We start from the raw sequence: 24,039 nt of genomic DNA, 5'->3' as shown, positions 1-24,039 counted from the left end.
ACTCTAATTTTAGACGGAATGTTCCATTAACAATTAGTTACAAGTTAGTTTATTATGGATGGATAATTTGGTCACTTGAGCAGCTAGCCGAGTGTACAGTGACCAAATCAGTGCCACGTATAATACGATTACAAGGCTAGGAGGTAAGACATATTTTGTCATCACCTTTATGATAGCAGTCCAACTAAATAAAATAGGTTTGTTAGTGAACTTGAAACCAAACTTATACAATACATTTCACATTAAAAATTGAAATAACATACGGCAAAGTGTAACAATAATCAAACAAATTCAAATCAAAATGAAAGGAAACAAGCTCCGTTAAAAGAAAAAATCATCTGAGAATGCCCGCACTCTTCAACAATAAAATTTTACAACTCTTGCGTCAAATATTTTACATCGACATAATTTGAAATTCAGGTCCGATCAATTCAACAAGATTGAAAACATGGTCACTGTTAACATATTATTATAACAATAACATTTAATACAATTACAAAGATCAAACTCTTCGTCTTTACAAATCTTCTCTGATTTAATGACTTTTTATCGGGACACATCTGCAATTTTACAGTCAAGAACTGAAAATATGACCAAAACATTTGAAGACTTCAAACGCAGCTAGATGAAAATGAATCATGCAATAAAAGAATGTTTATTCTTTGTAAGGTACTGAGGAGTAGCCATATTCTCTGCTTGTTTCTTCTCGTCTAACGCAAGGGCAGCCACGAAACTGAAATGTGAAATTTACTTTGGCAAATTTGATGGTGACCGACCAGTGACCACGCAATAATAATATTGTCAATTTATCATTTAAAGAAGCATCAACAAAAAACGTAAATTTTCTATATTTGCGAGCTCACCTTGAAGAAAGTTGAATTGATAAAGCCTGCCACGAGGAAAGCAGCGATTATCCACTGGACATGCTGATGTGACATGCCGTGGTTTATAGTCAGGTTTAAGATAAGGATATTAAGGAGTGCTCCTACAACCTGAAAATGTTATTTCATATTTGATCAAGGGGGTGGGCCGTGAAGATACCTACTTCTAAACTTATCAATAGGTAGGTAGATTTAGCGTGGGGTAAAGATAAATGGAAAGATCAGGGGGGATGCAATGATCTTGGAATGTTTTAATCCTAAAAAACAATAAACACGATCACAAGAAACAAGTATAGTTAATAGTTAATAGTTAATAGTAACAGAGTAACAGAGCTTTTCATCAAGAAGTGAAACAAATTCTTTATAATATTATGTAGCTAGTATATAGGGTGTGGACTAGCTACACCTGGTTAAAAAGTTTCTATCCCAATACATAACACTCAATAAATGTGATAGATTTGTAATGGTGCAAGTTTATATTATAATTGGGCACTTCTCGACAGGCGACAAGCACATATTATGTCCTATCAGTGTATCTGTACTGATCTATTGACACTGCGGTATCTAATACTAAACAATAACATGCGTACGGAGGTGGAGTGGTTGCCACAACAACAAAAATGCGTTCAATTTAATCACAGTAATTTTTACGCACGTCACAGACAAACAAAAATCCAGGATCAGGATTTCTGCAAGCAAAACTATCACGCCACAATCAGGCAAATTCTGAAACTCACGCCAGAAGTAAAAACTAGCCCGTAGTTAGCCGTACAGAACTGGTTACCGAAGGTGCGTATAGTAACGGCCGGGATGAGCGAGAAGCTTCCTGTAAATTTATTAATTAAGTAAAGAAGAAATAAACTTACAGCTGATGTGAAGACCAGCCCGTAATTAGCTGTGGCGTTCAGGGAGCCAAAACTTCTTATTGTTGCTGCAGGTAGCAAGGAAAAACTTCCTGAAAGTTCAGTTATGTATTGTTTGAAAAGATTTAAGAGACCACCATTTTCATCCACGCATAATTTACCAAAGTTGCAACGAGAAGCAGAACTTCTTGCTAAATACTTCATTTCATGCTCCATCATCCTTACATCCCCCCCCCCCGTTTTACCCTGTTCTAACTTATTCTAACATAATATGTAGTATCTAAGTTCTCACCTCCAACACAGAAAAAGAGGCAGAAGACGAAGATAGCGTAGCCCCACTTGCCATGCTGTGTAAAGAACATGATGATGTAAAGCATAGCAAACAATGCTTGTAGTGTACACATTGCAACCTAGCGGGTAATAGTGACAATTATAGATAAGATTTGTAAGGTATGGTGTACGAAACAGTTTTATAGTTTTTGTTGGTTTTCTCCGATGATTAGTACTGAATGATCAGTACCACCAGTATCATCCGAAGCAATCTAAATGATTGTATCTGCTGTAAAGTGTAAATCACACAAAGTTGTAACCTTGAAGCCGAGTCTGTCTCCAATACCACCCCAAATGATCCTACTGAAAGCGTTCCCCACGCTAGCAGCAGATCCTATACCCGCCAGGAACAAGTCATCTGTTATAAAACCTTGTCCAAACGACTGAAAATATAGGGGAAATGTAGGTTCAGTTAGAATCAAAACACGAGACTGATACCTCTAGAATACCACAAAAGTGAATACATAATAGAGACACGACACAGTTGCAGAACTAAAGAAATAGAGCTGACCTTCCAATAAGTGCTGACGTAGCAGATCCCCTGGTTGTTACACAGAAAGGTGAACCACAGTATCCAGAAATCTCTGTGTTTGAGTAGCTGTAGAGGAGTATACTCGGCAGGTCCTGCTTCTTGTAGCAGGTAGTTTGAAGCGGAACTGTCGTGTTGAAGGGAGGGGGATCCTCCGTTAACACCAGATTCCTGGACAGTGGACTGTCAGTAACAACAAGTGAGACAGTCAGTTATGGTATACAGTAAAACTCCGATTAATACCGCGTAAATAATGTTAAATTTTGGGTATATCCGCAATTAAGATTATTCAAAAGGTAGTTAACCCAAGCCTTTGCCCTTTATTTGTACGACAATGTATTACAGTTATTACTATTAGGGTAGATAAACTCTAAAGGTGATCGAATTTAACTTACATAAAAGTCCTCGAAGACTGGGGGAGGAGATTTTAACAGTAGGTTCCCAACAACTTGTAGCGCAATAAAGAAGCCAGCCATAACCAGGAAACAGTATGGCACTCTGTCTAATAAGGCACTGTCCTCTGGATCGTGGTAATATCTGAAAATAGTAAGCCAAATTTAGGTAGATATGTCAATTTGAGAGATATCTCAATATCCAATATCTTGTTGCACATTGACAATAAGTGGGATTAGTACTTAAAGGAATAAAGGAATTTCAATAGACCAAATTTCATACTAACAAGATTAAAAGGAAATTTGCAGTGAACCTACTTTTCTGAGGGATGATCCGGGTAGGGGGCGTAGGAAGGACTGGTGTTGTTAGGGTTAATAAAGGTGGTTATGATGGGGTTAAAGACCATAGCTCCTAACCCGAACCCTGCCACCACACTTCCCGCTACAACTCCTTTATAGGTCGGTAACCACTGGGATGTAACCGGGGTTAAGTTTAACTTACTATAAAGTTTTTGTTATCATCACCCACTCAAGCTTCAGGGATGGAGATATTACAATTATTTAAGGAAATTCCTTATAAACATTAAAGTTACATTAAACTGATAAAGTTACATTAAAGCTGAATGAAGACTGACCAACCTTCATAGCAAGTGTCATAGCTGGAGAGTAGGCTATACCAATACCGAATCCAAACAGAACGCCGTAAGTTACTATAAGAGCGTAGAAAGAACGGATAGCAAAGAAGGAAAGTGCGGCCGTTAACCTGGGAAGTGCGGGGTAAGCAAGGAGGAGGGCAAAACCAAAGGGTTCAAGTATTATGAAATTATAAACATTGATCTGTAATTTTGGGGAAAACTCGTTACTGTTAAAAACTGTTATCATATCAGTAAAACATCACTCGCACGTGGTTCATTTTGGTTTGGAAGTAGCTGGAAACAAAAAATAACTTAAGTTCTCACGTGTGAATAGTACAGCCAACGAGAATAGTGAGTCTAGCCCCTATTTTACGTTCCATCAGACCCCCTATCACCATGGTGGTTCCTTGCCCGCACACCATCAGAGTTAATATCCACTGGGTGTTCTGAAATGGTGGAATTAAGGCTTGTTATTAGTAACGACGACGATAACTAGTGACCTTCGGCACTTAAAACCTCCACTGATTTTTGTACCATAACATTGATATTGTTTGATTGTGTCATAAAAATAAATTTATTTAAATAATTTTTTTATTGGTATTTGATCTTAAGGGGGCAGGGGGGGTCTTTATGAAATTTCTCTCGAAATTGATTTTATAGTTGTTTCTGATAGAGGGGAGTGATATCTACCAGATGTTTTTGGTCCCATGGAAAAATTTTGTTCCTAGCCGAAATTATTGCCGGTCAAAGGTCAGCGCTCATGTGTAATTGTATTGCGCGAGCGATTTTCAATCGCGCGCCCTGAAAATTGAGTCTAAAAATCTATCTTCTCCTACATTTTTTGAGCAATCACCTTGAAACTTTCAGGATATGTTCTAAGGACTATTTAGAAACTTCTGGTCTCTCAGAATTGTAAGATAGGCCTTAGAAAAGTTTTTATTCGATTTTGAAAATCTTGGACCTGAAAAAATCGTCAAAAAACGAGGTCCAAGATTTTCAAAATCGAATAAAAACTTTTCTAAGGCCTATCTTAAAATTCTGAGAGACCAGAAGTTTCTAAATGGTCCTTAGAACATATCCTGAAAGTTTCAAGGTGATTGCTCAAAAAATTTAGGAGAAGATAGATTTTTAGACTCGATTTTCAGGGCGCGCAATTGAAAATCGCTCGCGCAATACAATTACACATGAGCGCTGACCTTTGACTGGCAATAATTTCGGCTAGGAACAAAATTTTTCCATGGGACCAAAAAAATCTGGTAGATATCACTCCCCTCTATCAGAAACAACTATAAAATCAATTTCGAGAGAAATTTCATAAAGACCCCCCCCCCTGCCCCCTTAAGACAGATCACAGAGCTTTGATTGAATATTTATAGTTTCAATTCAGTATTTACACGAGCTTACAACTATTAACTAAGATTATTACTCACGGTGAATCTGACAGTATCATAATCAGTTCTGAATCTGAGGTAGGATACTATGTACGTGCTGATATTGCCTGAAAGAAAGTTTCTGTGATGTAAACTCTGAGTAACAATGAGTAACAATGGCTCCCCACAATTAGCCAATAGCCAAGCAAATTAATAATTTTGAAATAGATGATCTTGATTGAGCAGCAGTAATCGTAAGATCCATAATTCATCATATTACCGGGTAAAATTGTAAATTTAGTATTAGAGCACTCAATACATCAATTAACTGATGTAACTGAATTAAACTAACCGAAGCAATAAAGGACCCCAAGGGTAATGTGAATGAGAACAGCTCCAATCAGAACAACAATTCCCCGTGCTGTCTGGTTCATGTTGGCTCTGGAAAAGTAGGGCATTAATAAATATAATATATTAATTACTCATAATATTGATCCATTCATTTATTACTCGTTTAGCTACCCTAACTACAACTAATTAATTGATCAATGCTCATGGAGTGACGGAGCGCAGTTTTGAGTGATATTAAATAAGATGATAACGTCATGTAGTTTTGAATGATTCGCTACAGAAGTATAAACAGGGTTCAAGCCTCATATTGTGTATTTCCCTTAGTGTCCAAATGCAACAAACAGAGATCGTGATTGATCGCTGATGGTATTAACTTAAGTCAGAAGTTTTGTAAAATAGGAACAGGTTAAGTTGGTGCGAAAGTAGTGTATTATTTTATCAACCCAAAGGCCAAACAATGATATACCGACGAACACTCAATGTAATGAAAGACACGACGGTGGCACAGCACGAACATGAAAGTGCACGTTTTGAAGTAATCAGCTGATAAGACAAGAAATGTGAAACCGCATGGTGTGAATATTATGACGCACTTTGAAGGGCACAGAAACCATCACATTTCATGGACTAAGAAATTATTCTGTATATTAACTGAAGTTCTAACGTTAAGTTCTAACTTAAGTTACAGATGGGCTTGTACTCAATATAGAAGATCAATTGAACGACCGGGCGATTGTTTTAATTAGCAGCATTAGGCGAAAGATCTTAAAACTGTGGGAGATCCAGGTTACAACTTCAACTTTTAAGACATTTTCTTGTCACCAGACCGATTTAAAGAAGAGCGAACAACTCGAAAACAAAACTAGTTCAGGAAATGAATGAGGTGACTAAGCGTAATATTATATCAGAAATAAAAAAGTATGCTCAATATCAAGCCCCAGACTGATAGTTGCAGAAAGTCTCTATTAAGTATTTAGTGATTGTGTCTAGACTCTAGAATAAATTATGAACTGATAATAACTTTTTATTTAAGTTGTTCTGATAAGGGTTTTAGATGTGTAAATTTTAGGTGTGTTATCTATTTAGGTGTGTTATCTATTTAAGTGTTGCCACACTCTCTTTGCATACAGCGTAAAAGGTTTCAGTAAATTGTTTTTGGTAGTAAGGTAGGTATGTTAGATATGTGACGATCTGTCTAGCCCACTCTGCTAAGATATAGCAATCGCAAAGTAGATCTCACCCAGGTCTTATGATTATTATTTAGGTTTCATTATGTATTTACTATTTTATGAGATAGATTGGCTGGCACTTCGGGCCAGTCCCCAAACCAATCAGGTATTGTGGCGGGTGACAGACAACGTCACCCAATTAGATCCATTTCCCGCACATTTTAGAAGATACCAGCCAATCAGCCCAAATGCCACAACTTGAGACTGATAAGAGAGAAAAATTACGTTTCAATAAATAATGTTGTATTTGGCCAGCAGAGGATAATAAAAATCTTCAAAACGACGTGTAAAACACTGGTAATGGCTTTCCAGAACAAAAGAATAAAGATGTGTTGTTCGGTATACTGTGAACAAACATTTGACTGCATTCCACACACGTGATTAAGATTGCAGAAAACAGTTTTACTGATCTCTAGAGTGTTTATTTTTCAACTTTCAACCATTCAGTCGGATAGTGTAATAGCAAGTTGGATGAAAGCTACATATAATCTGTAATTTAATTTGATCAGACAAAGAAACGCAACTCGTTACTCTCAAATCAGCGGCTCCACGACGTGTTTAAAAGGTCTTGGAGTGAATGAGATCGCTAATGAGAAATGGTATGTGGCACAGCAGGTGTAGCTGGAGTTGATCGAAAGAAAATGTTTAATGGAACTATTGCAAGATTCGTCATGACCACGACCGTCACGTTCCATGATTACGACAAATAAGGAGGGAACTAGTTTCTATATTTCTATATTTAACTGAAGCAGGAAGTGGACTCTATTGAATAGCAAGCAGATATTTAAGAACAGATAAGGTGATCAATAAATACTAATACTTCGTATCAAGGGCAGGATATCACGTAAACATGGTAAAGAGATTCAACAACAGCCATGGTTCAGTATAGATCCTTATATCACAGTCGGACTATTTTCCTTAATTAGCCTCAACATTCAAAATATGTATCAATTTTGTAGCTATTTTACACAGAACTCAAATTAACATTTCTAATCCTCTGGCTCTAGAAGTATGATTGATCCCATTTAAATGCTGTTTGCAATAAAACATTGCCAGTGTCCATTTCATAATTGTTAGGCAGCTAATTCATTCATTTAGTAAGGGGAAAAGTGGCATTCCGTTGGATTTGAATGTTCACAAGGATTTCTCAACGGAATATGGTATTTAGGACCCCTAAGAACATAATTAAACTTGTCACCAATTTTGTATCTCACGGAAACACCTCTTTTTACCACTTTTTACCACTTTCTTACCACCTTTCTGGTTTGCCAAATATCTTTAGTTGTGAACGTCGTAGAAGGTTGCAAATTAATCGAGGATGTTCATCTCATCAAAGAGAAAAACTTTTGTTAGAAAACTTTTTACGTTGAATAATCAGCTAATTGGATAATTACCAATTAGCTAATTACCAAAAAAAGTGAAAATTTTTTATTGGCTCAGAATGATTGAAATCGTTTGAAACACGGAGAAATGTAGTTTTTAGAAAAACTTCAAAAATTGTTCACTTAAAAATTTTTTTCGAGACTTGGAAAAAAAGTTTGAAAATTTGAAAATATATTATTCCGCCAAAAGTGATCGAATTGCATGAAACGTAAAGAAAATGCTTTGCAGAAAAACTTCGAAGATTTTAGATTGGGGAATACTAAAATCATCAATATTTGAAGTTGGAGTTCAGTAAATCTCGACATATTTTATTAATTAGGAATAGCTTAGCGGAAAGGGCTGAACCTGAAAAAGGTTAACCACACAATATTAGAGTTTCATAACTAATTACAATACAGCTTTATCAAATTCCACATAAAGAAACAGCACAAAAGGACCATTTAAGATCGAACCGATTTTACCTGCTGTACTATCATTTTATGGATTTCAATGATCAAAACCTCTGTACCGTCAATCTTGCCAATCTATAACGAGTATCTGAATGTACCGGACCTCTTATTCACCCCTATAATTAGACCCAGTTGTGCATGAAATGCGATTTCTCACAGGAGTTTCTTTTAGTTTTAACTGTGCACTTTTTGTCACTCTCGCAAGAGGCCCGGTATTATAGGGGGTATAGGAAGCGACGCGAGTGTAAATATACCTTCCATCATCCACTGTGGCTTTATTGTATTGTGAATGCGCATGCCGCTTCGTTTGTTATGCCATATACCTCAAATAATCCCCATATCTTATTGCCAGGGTCGGGATAGAGCTGGAGATAGCATCGAGAGGTTGCTAGAAATAGCTAGATTTAGAGTAAACTGGTGGTAGCTGGGTGGTGCTAGCATAGATGTAGCAGAACGTAGCTACACGGGGTTTCATTGGAGTTGGTTATTTTAATGGCCAAAGAGTGCCGGAACTAAAGTTACTTAGGATTGCAGTTGAGGGGCAGTGTAAACCACGGTGGAGTCAGGGACACAGAGCTACAGTGCAGGAGTACTGCAAAAGAACAGTGCAAGTGATACAGTCTGCAACAGTAAAACGCCGACAAAGCTAGACTTAGAGTGAACTGATGGAAGCTGGGTGGTGCTAAAATGGAGGTAGCAGAACGTACTACATGATGAAAACAGGAAAACTAAGGCTGGTTGAGACCTAAAAAGATGTGAATCTGTCCTGATAGATCCAGTGAAGAGCGAGTAGCGAAGAGTTTGATCACTAACCTAAAGCTCTAAAGAAGAAGAGGGCTAAAGAGACTCACTTCGATCAATAAATCCGGTACGGCAAGGTCTGTAGCCTTGATAAGAAGATACCATGAAGTAATTCATGCGGAAAAGTCGATTTATATGAAGGGTTTCGTTGCATCTAAAAAGGGTGGGTCAGTCCTTCTGTTTTCATCAAAATCTGATGAAAGGCTGTTAAGCTCAGGACGGTGATTTTTATTGGTCGGATAGCTGTACCTGGTCGCTTCCAGCCCACCCTTGTCGCTTGGGTATAAGTTCTCACCTCACCTCTTCCAAAAATACCTGGGCAAGAAACCCTCCTTCCTCCTCTTCTTTCAAACACAATCAGGTTCCTGCTCCTCTCCTCCTCTGCAGCCACAATCTTATCTCCTTCGGCGTTTTACTGTTGCAGACTGTATCACTTGCACTGTTCTTTTGTAGTACTCCTGCACTGTAGCTCTGTGTCCTTGACTACACCGTGGTTTACAACTGCAATCTTAAGTAACTTTAGTTCCGGCACTCTTTGGCCATTAAAATAACCAACTCCAATGAAACCCCGTGTAGCTACGTTCTGCTACATCCATGCTAGCACCACCCAAATACCACCTGTTTACTCTAAATCTAGCTATTTCTAGCAACCTCTCGATGCTATCTCCAGCTCTATCTCGACCCTGGCAATGAGATATGGGGGTTATTTGAGGTATATGGCATAACAAACGAAGCGGCATGCGCATTCACAATACAATAAAGCCACAGTGGATGATGGAAGGTATATTTACACTCGCTTCCTATACCCCCTATAATACCGGGCCTCTTGCGAGAGTGACAAAAAGTGCACAGTTAAAACTAAAAGAAACTCCTGTGAGAAATCGCATTTCTTGCACAACTGGGTCTAATTATAGAGGTAAATAAGAGGTCCGGTACATTCAGATACCCGGTATAGATTGGCAAGATTGACGGTACAGAGGTTTTGATCATTGAAATCAATAAAATGATAGTACAGCAGGTAAAATCGGTTCGATCTTAAATGGTCTTTTTGTGCTGTTTCTTTATGTGGAATTTGATAAAGCTGTATTGTAATTAGTTATGAAACTCTAATATTGTGTGGTTAACCTTTTTCAGGTTCAGCCCTTTCCGCTGAGCTATTCCTAATTAATAAAATATGTCGAGATTTACTGAACTCCAACTTCAAATATTGATGATTTTAGTATTCCCTAATCTAGAAATCTTCGAAGTTTTTCTCCAAAGCATTTTATCCACGTTTCATGCAATTCGATCACTTTTGGCGGAATAATATATTTTCAAATTTTCAAACTTTTTCCAAGTCTCGAAAAAAATTTTTTTCCCTACTCTTGCCGAAGGCAAAAAGATCGTAGGGAATAAGTAATCGGGTTTGGATATATGAGGTGGCCCGACGGTCCTACGGTGTCGACAAAAGTCTGCTCCTTCGCAATATAGACCACTCCCCTATAATTATGTGTATAAAAGGAGTCTATTTTGCGCGCGCGACGCTGGTTATGAGTTAATTAATTACAGGCATAGCAACCAATTTTTGGTGCTTGACGACTGTTACAAACGGATCAATCATCAATATAGGTGTTATTTGTGTGAAACAAGCTTAATAAATTACCGAGTGATAAAATTCAGCAAGTCAAAACAAATAAAATTATGATGTCAGCTGATAAACTCGTGGCTGTGGGCTGATTATTTAACAGTTAATCGACACTGAATGGTAGAAAGCATTGGAATACATAGTTGAGAACAAATGTTACTTCACAGTTACATTCAAGAAGCAACTATAATATCAAGATTGTGGTATGCTTTTAAAGAATACTATATCAAATAAAAGGCTCGAAAGTCGATGGTGCTGTGATGTGTCGAGTAAGAATCAAAATGTATTAGTTTATGTTAGATACAAATAATAACTAAGACGAGACAGCATATTTTATTACGGTCAATAAGTTGACACGAAACAAAACCGCGCAAAGTATGAAATGATCTACAACCAAACCACATACAGATCGACGGCGACACCTCAGATGCGCGCAGGATTTTTCAAGTTCTGCACGCCTAATATAATATAAACGTTTATTACATTATACATGCGCCAAACACCACTCTGGGATACAATAAAGTAGAACAATTAAATTGTATGCAGTAGGGAAATTTGATCGTGCGTGGTGTTACCGCGGCGAAATTCTTGTTAAGTGACCAATTTTTGAAGTTTTTCTAAAAACTACATTTCTCCGTGTTTCAACCGATTTCAATCATTCTGAGCCAATAAAAAATTTTCACTTTTTTTGGTAATTAGCTAGTTGGTAATTATCCAATTAGCTGATTATCCAACGTAAAAAGTTTTCTAACAAAAGTTTTTCTCTTTGATGAGATGAACATCCTCGATTAATTTGCAACCTTCTACGACGTTCACAACTAAAGATATTTAGCAAACCAGAAAGGTGGTAAGAAGGTGGTAAAAAGTGGTAAAAAGAGGTGTTTCCATGAGATACAAAATTGGTGACAAGTCTAATTATGTTCGTAGGGGTCCTAACTACCATATTCCGTTGAGAAATCCTTGTGAACATTCAAATCCAACGGAACCCTTAAATCGACCACTTTTCCCCTTACTAATTGTTGGGCTTTCGTGAGATAGATCAGTCATCAATTCAAAAAATGAGAAACTTTATAGATTACAACTTCGAAATGACTAAACATGGCCTTACGAAGCAGTGCAGAAGCAGGTCAAAAGATAAGAAAGGAAACGTGAAACTTTTAACGTGATTTCATAACAGCACCGTAATTACTAATTATACCCCAATATGATACATCACGTACGTGTAAGTAATGTGATACAGTTCAAGGTTTCATACGATTTGTTTTCATTATCAGTTTTGAAGAAAAAACGCTGCACAATTGCTGAACGGGCAAATCGTTGCGACCTCAAATCATACTGAAACCAGTTATGAAGCCGAGAGAGGGCATGAGCCCGGTACTTGATAGTTGACGTGGCTGAGCAAACAAATACTTACCAAGATTATGTTTTACGAATTAAGTACAAATAGTGACGACCAATGTAGAGTAGAGTGTTATTGTTTACTGAGTACACAAACTACATACATAAATAAATCACATAAACCATTGGCACGTTGCTTTCTGTAATGCATGTACTCTTCCAAGACTAAATAAATTCGATGAGAGCTTGGCGCTTGAATTTGAGGTGATGTAGGTAAGCTTAATAACGAGGGCCGTATTCACTAAGCTATTATTCAGACTAGCAGAACGTGCTATGAGGAGAAAACAGTATTTATTTATTTTGTGATTTTGACAGCACTTTGGGGTCCAAATTTGGGGACGTAAAATTCTTATTCTTTAAGTATAACCAATTCTTTATTTCTTCGTACTGTTCAAAAGGCCAAAGAAGTATTCAACCCAGCCAAAAAATTTCCAATCGTGAGCTTCTGAACATGAGCAAACCTACTTCTTGTCTTCAGCTGGCATCTCCGCTGCCATCACGATATACCTCAGCTCTATCTATCTGGTTGCACCGATCGAGATTATAGATATGTGGTAACCCAGAATAACCCAAGCAAGTGTGCAGAAAGAAGCAAGCTCCACGTAGCAATGTTCAAGTGTTTGTAGTGCTAATTTGCAAGAAGAAAAGAGATCCTGCGGCGAGCAAGAACACAAACGGAGAAGAATTGTGGAGAAATTCAGCGAAAGAATTAAAACTGATGAAACATTAGTACACCTGCTCCATGCGGTTTTGATACAAGATATATCAACGAGTCGGCAAATTGAATCGAAAGGTCTGGAAAACTGACTTGTACTGATACAGGGTGTACGTTCTAAGGTAAGATTAAATTCTAGTGTGCTTTTGATTGTGTTGGATATTTCCTCATAAGATGATGTGCTAACCTGTAAAGATGTGTTTAACGCCACATTTAGATTTCGATGTGGAACGATACGAAAAAGGACAGTAACTTTATAGCTATAAGCAAGTGGTATAATGACCTTCATTGTTTCGGAAATATGAACTTGAGTACATTATTAGTGAATGGGTTGATAAACGTAGGGTTATGATAATCCGATATTTAATGTACTGCATACTACAAGTAGCAAACGATTTTACAAGAGCATGCAACAATCCCAGAATCCGATGATCTTATGTAGAGTACCATAGCATAAAGTCACACTATCGTTGGGTGCAAAAAACAGCCTAATATTTGTCATTGGCGGTCGAATACATACGAGGCTTGTGGTTGCATAACGTTCGTCTCCATCCTCTCAGTGCATTGATAGTGTTATCTTCATGGTTGCTGGTGACTGGTTGAGCTCGTAACTCACATAACCTAAGTTTGGGATCAAGTTATTCCAAGATGACGACATTAAACAGATTTTGTTCAATAGCGGCTATATTGCAAAATTCAACGAATGTACCAGATCAAATGCGCGCGTAGCATAAGTTGCCGCGCGCACCAAACTATGATTCACGCGCCAAAAAGTTTAGAAACCACACGAATCTTGCATTCGGCGTAAAGGAATTTTACAAAAATTGGCACAAAATGTCACACATTAACGGTTTTTATTTCCTCGTCAAGCAAGCTTCAGAAATACATCAATTCGTCACTATGAAGTATCAGTCGATCATAGTTACACACAAATCCATTTTTCTCAATCAAACCGATACAAAAATGTGTACAGATCAAAATTGTCAGGGTCACTTTCAGTTTGCATTGCATGCTAGAATTCATTCTTTAATAATTCATTCCAGTCTCAGTCCTGCAATGGTCACGAAAAATTCAACAATCATAATTTAAGATCGTCTTGGCGAATATCTCTTTCACGTTGAGTCAGATTTGTCTGAAGTTTTACTCCGGTCTAGTAATGTTCCACTTTTAAGATCCTCCCAACCCTGAGAAGCTATCTGTCTTTGCTCAGCAGTTGGCCGCATTACGTAGAAGAACAAAGTGACCAAACTGACCATCGTTATTATGTACCGCTTCTGCAGCTTTTCTGAAAATCAGATCAATTTAGTAAAGTCCAAACCTCATTTTAATCTTAACCGTCAAATAGCACAAGGAATCTAGAAGTAGAACAGTGACTATCCTCCAAAATACGCGTACGGTTAACATCTCATCTAGACTTGTCCTAGACCTGTAAGTCACATCACATGCGCAGAGAGTCATGAATTATATAGAACTTTTAGAAAAGTTACTTATAAGAAACATACTAGTAGCAGTAGAACGTTGTTTGTAACTTTCTAATCTAGGTAACGTTTCCTCTAACGTTTCCCATCTGCCCGGCGTATGTGTGAACGGTAGCTCGTACGTTATTTTATCTGGGACCGTACTGTCACTAAGTTGTCTTGAACATATAGCAGCCCGTGTACTGGTTACACTTCTGATGGGAACATTAATATGGAACAGAGATAAAGAAAACGGGAAAATAATTTTGTAATTTTAAAAGGAAGTTCGATGGATTTCATTCGGATATTAACGGTTCGATATTAAAGGTCCAAATCGTCACATTCAAGCACAGTTTTTAATTTGTATGGTCGATCTCTACAAGTATTTATATCATAATTGTTAATTTACCTTATATTATGAAATGATCCAGACAGTCTTGTACTTCCTCTGACAATCATGCCTTACTGGTGAATTTTATTATTTTGATGTTCAAAAGCGAGAACTTAGTTGAAGTGATGTTTAGAAATTCAAATTTTAGAGGAATACTATTACTGTCTCAATTCATGAGTTTTTATTGTTGCAACTTGCAAAAATTCAGACAAAAGAAGAGATTAATTATGATTAACAACTTGAATTTATACATTATTTATACATTATAAATAAAGTTTAGATTTACCGTACAACAATATATATAATATTAATAAGCTCTGAAAATAAATATACTACTTTCTGCAACTATGAACTGTGAAGTGTAAAAATTGGTAGAAATGGTGGTTATTTACACTGAAAAATTAAAAATTCTGTACATCGACCTAGAAATTCGAAGAATGCTCAAATATCTGACGACTGTACAATGAACAGTTTGTAAAGAATGATGAAAATGGCCCTAAATGCAAATCTGTTCATGAACCGCCCTGATTATTAGCAGCCTTTAGGTCCTTAGCATGCTTCATAGTTTTAGCAATAAGCTTACAATTTTCCTTATGTTTGGACCAGTGTTTCACCTGGCATTCCCTTCCACAATACCAGGAAGTTTGGCATGATGAGCATCTTTTAGCTGCACCTTCTCCGCAGTTCTCACACTTAGGAGGTTCAGCTATCAGGTCAGACATTACATCCATGTCATATGTGGCAGCAAACTTGTCAGCTTGCTTCTTCATTCGCTCCTTTGACATGCAGAATATAGCTTTGTAATGTTTGACAGCAAGGTCGTGCCACTTGCCGTTACATTTATTCTCAAGTGCTGTATAAAATTCGGGAACTTGTTCTAGAATGAGAGGTGGGCGCGATGTAGGAGTGGACATGAGGGACAACTCCTCCAAGTAGCGCTGCAAGTCAACGAGCGCTGGCAGCTGGTTCAATACTTGAGGGTGAAAGTGCGCACGCAACTTCAGAATACTGGCTTGATTGGAAGAGTTGAGCTGATAGTTCCTCTGACAATTCTCTGACATTAAGAACTGTAACATTCCAATCCAGAGCTGACCTTCAAGTTTGCTGAGTTTCTTAACATCATCATGTGAGGTTTTATTCCACTTACTGTTATCATACTTCAACCACTGTCCCTTGTCTTCCCGGACTAACCACGGGGGGTTATCAATCAGCCCAGCAAATATTGCGGGGAAATCGTACGTGTTCAGAACACGTGTGGTGATACCTAACGAAACATCCTTGGAATGCTCTCCAACATACCTCACCACTGCAATACATTTCAGTGCCACATCAAACGATATTTTCTTGTGTCTCTTGATAAGCTCCTCCTTGGCATCCTCAACACTAGTGGTCTCTGTGGAGATGGTATGCCAGTCCTCCTCCCCAGCCACCAACCACACTAACTTATGTTGGCAGTATTGCAACAGATCGTGTAGTGAGTCCCCGGCTGCTTCACAACACTCGCTGTGAAAGAGAAGTACTTCTAGCAGCCCTATCAGGATAGCCTCGTAGAACATGACTACGTATGCAGGGAAGGAGGTCTCTGCGTTAAAATCCATTTCTAGGATTTTAGGGAGAATGTTTCGTTTCCAGAGATCCAGCGCTATGAGTTCGTGTATTATAGTGGGTATTTTCTCGTGGGTTATCAACAGTTCTTTGATAGATTCTTCCACATTGTTAGTAGCGTCCACCACCGCCTGAATATTCAGTTTCTCTATGTTTTCTCTCTGTGTTTCCCATTTGTCCGTTCCAATGTCTTTGATGTGGAATGTGCGGAGTGATTCAACAAATGCTTCCGCTTCTGTGTAGTAGAGAACTGATTGTACTGCTTCTGTTCCTTCAGCCATTCTGGGTTGAGGTGTTGTGATAAAATGATACTTGGAAATAATAATTTACTAACGATAAAAGGCAAAAAGATAATCATCAAGTCAAAGTGGTGTTTACTCAATATGTTCACTGACATGACATTGAAATTGTTTTCTGATTTCGGTGGATCAGAAATAAAATGATATTCACCGTAGTATATGATCAAAAGGAGGTTTATTGCCTATAGAAACACCATTACGTTTTTCATTAGATAATCTTTTGAATAACATGATTTACAATATATATTACAGTGGACTTGATTAAATATGACATAAATCTGAAACATGCTTCGCACAAAAACGCACTTAAAATAAGATTTCATATAGTTAAATTTAGACTTAAAATAAAAGTGTGATCTGGTAAAATACAAAATGGTCAATATAAAGTTCTGAGTCTGAAAACATATACCTGTTTATTTTCCCTTCCATTAAAAAGAGAACTGATCACAAAATCACCAAAAAGTATCATTAGCAACTCACAAACATCAAAGTTCCAACCAGTATGAGCTTGTACCGGGTACCCTCAAACTCTTATTTAAAATCCTCCGGAATATTGGTTATAATTCAGAGCAGGAGCCCCTAGGGTAAGAGCTCCTCAGGAATCATCAATTTCTAGTTTAGGACTCTCGATATAGTGTTTGGGAACAAATGTAGGAACATCACAGAGTTGGGTCTGCAACAAGTTTATCTCTTTAGCCATGACAGAGCGCTCGCGCATCAGATTATTCTTCTTTTGCACTACACCATACAATTCCTCTGCTGTCTTAATTATATGTGACTCTGCTAGTTTCAAGCTCTTGGCCATTTTTTTCTCTGTTTCTCTGAGCGTCTTGTTTTTGGCTGACAGAGATTTCACTTTACTCTCGTTGGATCCTGATTTTTGTTGAGCGAGATTGAACTGCTTCTTTGTCTGAGCCAAGTCCTCTGACATTACCTTGGAGTTTTCCTCGAACTGTCTGATAGACTCACTGTGTGCAGTCCGCCATTTGTTAGCCAGACTTTGCTGCTGCTGGAGTAGTTTGTGCAACTGCGCAACCGTTTCACTGTGTCTCGAGCGCAGCTCCTCAATCTCACTCTTAGCGCTTTGCTGCGACTGCGTTGACACCAATTTGAGGTGTTCAATCGTCAGCGCATTAGTCTTCTCCATCGATACCTTCTCATTCTGAACCTTGTTCATGTTGATCTTGAGGTTAGCAATCTCATCATGTAAAGTCGCAGACTCTAAGGTCAGCTTCCTAACAATCTCCTCGCCAGAAGTTGTCCTAGCTTTATACCTGGTGACCTCGCCCTGTAACTGATGCACTTCTCTTTGTCTATCATGTAGTTCCAGCTGCACATTGTTTTTGTTTAGTGCTAGTTGACTGATGGCTTCATCACGCTCCTGAAGTGCATGGCGCAGCTGGTCGCGCAACTGCTGGGATGTCTTGTCCACTACTTCCATGCTGGTTAGACCTTGTTCCCTGTATCTATCTATCATGTTTTGTTGCTCCCTCTTCTCTCTCTCCCCTGCTTCTATTTGCAGCTGAAGTTTTTGTATTTCTGTAAGTGAATCTGTCAAATCTCTCTCTTTGGTATGAAGTTTGTCTCTCAATTCTGCGATTGCCTCGTCGTGAAGCTGTTGTAACTCAGCCTTTGCTTGAGTTGTCTGTACGGAGTGTCTCTCCCTTACTCTGTTCAACTCGTCAGAACTGCGCTTTAACTTTATCTCGAGTGTCTCCTGATCAGACTTAACCTTATCCACCATCTCTACACTCTTCTTCACTTTAAACAGAGCCTCATCCTCCCTCTTCTTCATTACTTCAACCACGTTTTGTAGATTCATTAAAGCTGTTTCCAACTCTTGTTTATCCTGTTCTAACCTTGTAACCTGTGTCATGTGAACCTGAGAGAGGGGCGTGTCCCTGCATCTCTCACAAACTGTCATGTGATCTGAGTCTGCACGTGCACGTGATCTTGCCTGATTTCTCTGGTACTCTGAATCCTTCAGTTCTACTTTCAGCAGTGATACCTGCCTCTCTAACGTGCTGATCTGCTGCTCATATATACCACGTCTATCAATTAGTTGTTCTAATAAGTTAGCATGCGCTGCACCGGCCTCCCCTCCTAACACCTCTCCTCCGCAGCCCTGTCCTGCTAGCTCCGTCACATCCAGGTTAATGTGCTGTTCCAACTCTTTGTGCAGCGCTTGGTTCTGATGCACCAACACCTCGCACCTCTCGCGCAGCGCTCCCAGTGATTCCTTGTAGCAGTTAACCTGGCGAGTCAGGTGATTGAGAACATCTTCATGTTGGTCCACGACAGTTGACACGTTCGCTTCCAGTGAGGTAAGCTGGGCGGTGGGTTTGGATTGGCTGGAGTGTGGTTTAGGTTCGGTTACCAAGGTGGAGTTAAGGGTCTGTCTGATCTCGGACAAGCTGTCTGCTATCTTCCTGCTTCGCTCATTCATCTACAAATACTTTCTGTTATTTTTTGTAAAGGTTATACCAATTTATTGATTAATTACTTTGAGTGGAAGTTTATCGTGATTCTGCGAAAGGTTTCAGTCATAATAACTACAGATACATTTATTTTGTTCATATTTTTGGTTAATTCTTAGCTCTTTAAGGGATCGTTCACATATAGTGTAATTTTTACAAGATGGCTATTGTCTATGTGTAAAGTGACTTACGGGGGAGGTCTGAAAAGGTCAAAATCTTGCTTACATAATATATGTGAACGGTCCCTAATACAGCATGATAGTAGACGGTAAAAACAATATTTTAATCAAGTTTACTAAAATGAGTACAATCCAAATTACACAATTTGAAATAGAAAGTCTGAATATAATGGTAATTAAATCGTTCATAGAGAAAAGGTCGCGTAAAAATTATTAAACCCACTTTAATCTTAATTCACTGACATTGTCTTATGAAATAAACTTTTCAATTTTGTTGATGTGTTGGTGACCCAAAACTCTATCTAAATACTAGGCAGTGCAAATGAAAAACTCTTTTTTGTCAAGGCTGCAAAACTATGAAAATTAAAAACCATTATTTTACCATTCAAATTCAAAGATTAAATTTCAAAATTAGGTGATGATTATTTTCAAAAAACATTTTCTAAAGAAATATGTAACAAAGTTTATATTATACACCCTTAAGTTAAACCTTCACATTGCATTAATCTCACTCTAACTTTCTGAAAACTGAATCATAAACGTAAATACGTGATACTTTGTACACAGCCTTCCCTTGAAGATAAACAATCAGAAAATATGATCAACAATTTCATCAAACTGATATCTAGTCTGTTCTACAGGAATACAAAGAATACAAATACAAGCTCCTTGATCTCTAATTTACTGTGAAGTGTGATATATAATTTCTCTAATATATATATACTCTATTTACTGAAGCTAACTTGAACAATGTTTCCAATAAATTGACATTTTAGTTCTTTAATATAATCAGTTTTAGATTGTATAATTAGATTATATATAACTAGATCCAGCTCAGCTGAATATTAACTGAAATGCGGTAGAAAGCAAACATGATTCAAATGGGTTTACTGCAAATAATTTAAGTTATAAGTTAATTAACTGATGAATGAAGTTGAATAGAAAGTGCAACTAAATCTTCAAGATATAGAAGAATAACCAACCTCAAATTCCCGTCTCGTGTAGTTTAAATGTTCAATCCCACTATTAGTCTCATAACTAAATACAATTTCAACAAATGATTTCCCAAAATAATTGAATCTATATACCAATTAATCAAGTGATAAATTAACTGTTCTCTTTTCTAATGATGTCAGATATCTTCTCCGCTACTCCATACAGGACACCAGTAGAGTCACCAGACACAGTTGTGGGGAAGACGCTGTTGTCTACTACTCTCAGTCCCTCAACTCCTAGCACCCTCAGATCAGTATCTACTACCTGGAATTTTATGCATTAAAAATTAATTAATAATTAATAGCTGATCGAATGATTTTGATTTTGAAATTAAAGAGATTAGGCAGTATTTGGATTAATGTCTTAGAGGGCAGTTGATGGTCAAAAATGTCCTTAAATGATTTAAAATATATTTAGAATATGAAATACCCGAAATAATGTGAATATGTTACCTTGCCGATGGCACAAGTTCCACTAGGATGTCCGGCAGTAAAAGCGAACTGTCTGATAATGTGTTTCCAGTAGTCGTCACTATCATGAGGGTGTTGGTTGGTTGGGTAGTCCACTCTCTCCGAGACAAATGGAGCCAGGGCCTTCGTGCCTGACAACTTCTGTACATACCTGCAGGAGGATGTAGTTTAGGGAGTGAGTGAAGGGGTGGGAGATATGGTTCAAGAGTTAAAACTTTCAAATAAACATTCGTCAATCGTCTTCAGATGGATGTGGGTAACAGAAGGAACTGTAGAGAATTGTGGATGATTGTAATTAACAGTACTGTTACCTGACAGCAGCCAAGAGAGTGTCCAGATCCTCCTCACTAGAGAAATACCCGGGGTCTATGAGGGGAGGGTCGTGTATTCCTGTACTTCTCAGTCGCACCTGCAAATATTACTACTATAGAACACAATATTTTACTAATATAAAACTACCCAACCATTCTTATAAAGTAGTAATGTCTCCACTGACACACCAACGCCACATGTTCGTCTGTTCTATGATATTAAAAGCTTTCTAGCTCATATAAAATCAGGGCCAACTCCACCGAAACGCTGACATATTAGAGACATATATCATTATATTACAAAATTATTGCACGAAACCTATGTCAACGTCACTTTGAGATCTGCGTATTACTTTACATGTATTATATCAGTTCGGGGTGCCGATAAATGACACATTCGTCATTACTAGACACATTAAGTATAAAACATTATTGCGTACGCGGTGGACTTCCAGTTCTATTCCAGTATTGGATATTGCTATGACGTCATGTCATGTATCAGGTTAAAGGCCGTGCAGTAGAAAGATGTGCCGAAAATGTTAACGTGGGTCGGCTCTAACAAATCGTAATTCCGTGGCAGAACTTTTATACAGCTATATAACTCCTAGTGAACTAGTGCTTTGAATATCAGCAGAGTTAAAAGCAATTTATGAACTTTGATGTTCGTTACATCGACATAATATAGCACAGTAGGATATGTGTTTAAAGACGAACCTCTCCAGTGCTAGCAGGATGCAGAAGAGTGGGGAGGAAAGTGAACCCCTCAGTGTTACTGTCGTATAATCCAGCGTTAAACGGATCCTCTAACTCGTACTTTACTCCTAGTATCTCTGCCTGAAGAGGTACTAATAAGACGTAGACTCAGGATATTTTATAGTAAGGAAAGGAGTGTACAAACTACATTATTTACCGTCTGTATCGTAAGTTGATAATATTATCAATTTTATAGTCTAGACATTTAATTTTGAGCAAAAAAACACTTAGCTCTCCAAACATTTTGGCCACACTAGTTGACTGTACTTATACTATTAGTACACCAAACTAAGAACTTGGCTACGACCCTGATCACGTGTTTATGACGTCATATCACGTGTAATGACGTCACACCACGTGTAATGACGTCACGTTACGTGCAACGCAACATACCTGGTTGGGAAGGGCAACAGCACGCAGCATGTTTATATTAATATCAGGCTGGGAACCGCTCTGCTTAGTGTCGATAAACACTGTAGTTTGAGACTGGAGAGTTTCTGACCACGTGCCTGTTGATTTGATTTGAAACTTTTAATTATTTAATTGGTTAATTATGTAGTCATCAATTACAAAAACTACTATTAATTAACTACTAGTATATTACTGTGTATTATAATTTATAAAGCGATTGTGAGGGGATCTAACACACGTGCAGCAGTGACCAACAAAATAATTTAAAATTAGTATTTAGTAGTTGTGATATAATAGGCGTTTAAGCTTCACGACTAACCGGATTTGTAGAAGTAGTACTCAAGGAAGCTCTTAGCGGAAGTAAGTTTATCTCTAGTTACTGAGACCTTGTTATCGGATTTGTATCGTAACCACATCTTCATTGGGTCCTTCAATCCTTTACCTACTGGTAGATCAGCTACTACTGGAATCTGAGTAGTTCTTAGTATTAGCACGGGATATTATTTAGTGAGTAGACCGTGAAACACACGATTAGTTTAATAAATAGTTATTAGTTAGTAGTAGTGGCTACAAACTGTAAGTAATATGACAATCTGATGTTTCTACAGCGTTTCGGAAGTGGTTCATTCTACTTCATATGGGGAAGATTCTCCACGACCATACCGGTAACAGCATTAACGTGCAGTTTGTCTCCAGGCCACATTTTGGAAACCTTGCAGTCATTCCATCTGCATGCAGAGTGCAGACAGCTCAGCAGCAAACTAGTCACTGTATGATAATTCATTTGCATTTTGCAGTCATATGCCGAAATATTGTGGAATGCAGTGCCTTATACCAGATTCTGAATTGCATCGGCGACCTTTCTGTGGGGTGGTCATATAATGTGATGTCCCTGTCAAAGCTTAAAGAATCTCAACATATGTGACATAAGGTAGGTGACAAATGACAATAACCACGAGAAATGTGATACCTTGTGTTTATTGAGTTCATCAGCGGGTCCAATCCCGGACAACATGAGCAGTTTAGGTGTTTCAATAGCACCTCCAGTTACTATGATCTCTTTAGTTGCTCGCACGGCTTTATTCACTCCGTCCTGTGCAATTCCGTTAAATATTGGGCAACGGTAAAAATGGGAGTTCTACATAATTGCATTCAAAATGTAGGTTCGTTACAATTTATTTAATCTGTATTCTGTAAAAGTTATAATGGTTGGGTTTCTAAAATTAAACGAGAAAAATTCAAAGTTTACCTCGTTGAAGACGACTTGCGTAGCTCTGTTACCAGAGAAGAGTATTTTAGAAGCAACTGAATTGGTTGTCATGTGAACCTTGTATCTTCTGTTTAGAGCGGGCTCTAAGAAGGCACGAGCTGCTGACCACCTGTGCAAATCATTATGTTAATATTGTACGTGGAACGGAGATATTGTACGTGGGAGAATTTAATAATATATCAATATTGTAAGAGAGAATTCAATATTATAAATCAATATTGTAAGAGGGAATTTAATGCTACGTCAATGCTATAATGATTTTATTGGAAGTTTAACACTCATTCGTTGTGTGATTGGGGGAAATATCGATTCTTAAGAATTTGATATTATGTCAATATTGTCAATATTGTATGAAAAACTTTATATTGTAAGTAAATTTAATAATATGTACTAATATTTAATCAGTATCCTGACATTTCGTGATGTCCGAGTAACCTAGTTCCTTACTAAATACTACTAAAGTTGCAATA

The 24,039-nt window shown here is 37.8% G+C and overlaps 5 protein-coding genes and 1 long non-coding RNA gene across 8 annotated transcripts in view; all 6 read right to left on the bottom strand.

Annotated features, from left to right (window-relative positions):
* The window catches only part of LOC134817639 (alpha-actinin-like), a 70,501-nt gene that overhangs the window by 43,192 nt on the left and 3,270 nt on the right, over window positions 1–24,039 (bottom strand). The gene's annotated exons all lie outside the window — the stretch shown is intronic.
* On the bottom strand, window positions 449–13,578 carry LOC134817630 (L-lactate transporter-like). Of its 3 annotated transcripts, none has more exons than XM_063826866.1 (13): window positions 13,471–13,578; window positions 5,353–5,441; window positions 5,061–5,128; window positions 3,955–4,076; window positions 3,635–3,758; window positions 3,314–3,465; window positions 2,999–3,140; window positions 2,586–2,774; window positions 2,335–2,457; window positions 2,037–2,154; window positions 1,748–1,836; window positions 864–992; window positions 449–733 (listed from the first exon to the last, which is right to left on the bottom strand). In XM_063826866.1, the coding sequence occupies exons 1-13, from the start codon at window positions 13,500–13,502 to the stop codon at window positions 656–658; spliced, it is 1,455 nt and encodes a 484-aa protein (XP_063682936.1). In that variant the 5' UTR covers window positions 13,503–13,578; the 3' UTR covers window positions 449–655. The 3 variants fall into 3 exon arrangements, with proteins under 3 accessions (XP_063682936.1, XP_063682939.1, XP_063682938.1); XM_063826869.1 differs by lacking the exon at window positions 1,748–1,836 and adding an exon at window positions 1,619–1,707 and having other exon boundaries at window positions 13,471–13,573; XM_063826868.1 differs by lacking the exon at window positions 13,471–13,578 and adding an exon at window positions 12,701–12,776.
* Window positions 13,802–14,898, bottom strand: LOC134817268 (uncharacterized). Its single transcript, XR_010160505.1, has 3 exons — window positions 14,817–14,898; window positions 14,453–14,622; window positions 13,802–14,235 (listed from the first exon to the last, which is right to left on the bottom strand). It is a non-coding gene; the product is annotated as an uncharacterized LOC134817268 (long non-coding RNA).
* LOC134817464 (zinc finger MYND domain-containing protein 10-like) lies at window positions 15,024–16,911 on the bottom strand. The gene is made up of 2 exons (XM_063826604.1): window positions 16,903–16,911; window positions 15,024–16,714 (listed from the first exon to the last, which is right to left on the bottom strand). Exons 1-2 carry the CDS (start codon window positions 16,909–16,911, stop codon window positions 15,311–15,313), a joined length of 1,413 nt encoding a protein of 470 aa, XP_063682674.1. The 3' UTR covers window positions 15,024–15,310.
* On the bottom strand, window positions 15,024–19,162 carry LOC134817640 (myosin-6-like). Its single transcript, XM_063826893.1, has one exon. The coding sequence runs from the start codon at window positions 19,146–19,148 to the stop codon at window positions 17,298–17,300; it is 1,851 nt and encodes a 616-aa protein (XP_063682963.1). The 5' UTR covers window positions 19,149–19,162; the 3' UTR covers window positions 15,024–17,297.
* Window positions 19,460–24,039, bottom strand: part of LOC134817641 (T-complex protein 1 subunit zeta-like) — a 61,206-nt gene continuing 56,626 nt past the window's right edge. The window contains exons 6-13 of the mRNA XM_063826894.1: window positions 23,549–23,678; window positions 23,270–23,392; window positions 22,619–22,769; window positions 22,282–22,397; window positions 21,850–21,969; window positions 21,136–21,233; window positions 20,807–20,975; window positions 19,460–20,618 (exon numbers count right to left, since the gene is read on the bottom strand). Of these exons, the coding sequence (XP_063682964.1) occupies window positions 20,466–20,618; window positions 20,807–20,975; window positions 21,136–21,233; window positions 21,850–21,969; window positions 22,282–22,397; window positions 22,619–22,769; window positions 23,270–23,392; window positions 23,549–23,678 (1,060 nt within the window). The 3' untranslated portion in view covers window positions 19,460–20,465. The remainder of the gene's footprint in view (window positions 20,619–20,806; window positions 20,976–21,135; window positions 21,234–21,849; window positions 21,970–22,281; window positions 22,398–22,618; window positions 22,770–23,269; window positions 23,393–23,548; window positions 23,679–24,039) is intronic.

This window comes from Bolinopsis microptera, chromosome 6 (assembly GCF_026151205.1).
Source record: "Bolinopsis microptera isolate Bmic1 chromosome 6, MBARI_Bmic_1.0, whole genome shotgun sequence".
NCBI lineage: Eukaryota > Metazoa > Ctenophora > Tentaculata > Lobata > Bolinopsidae > Bolinopsis > Bolinopsis microptera.
The sequence above is the reverse complement of the archived record's forward strand: the minus strand, read 5'-3'. Positions and strand labels throughout refer to the sequence as shown.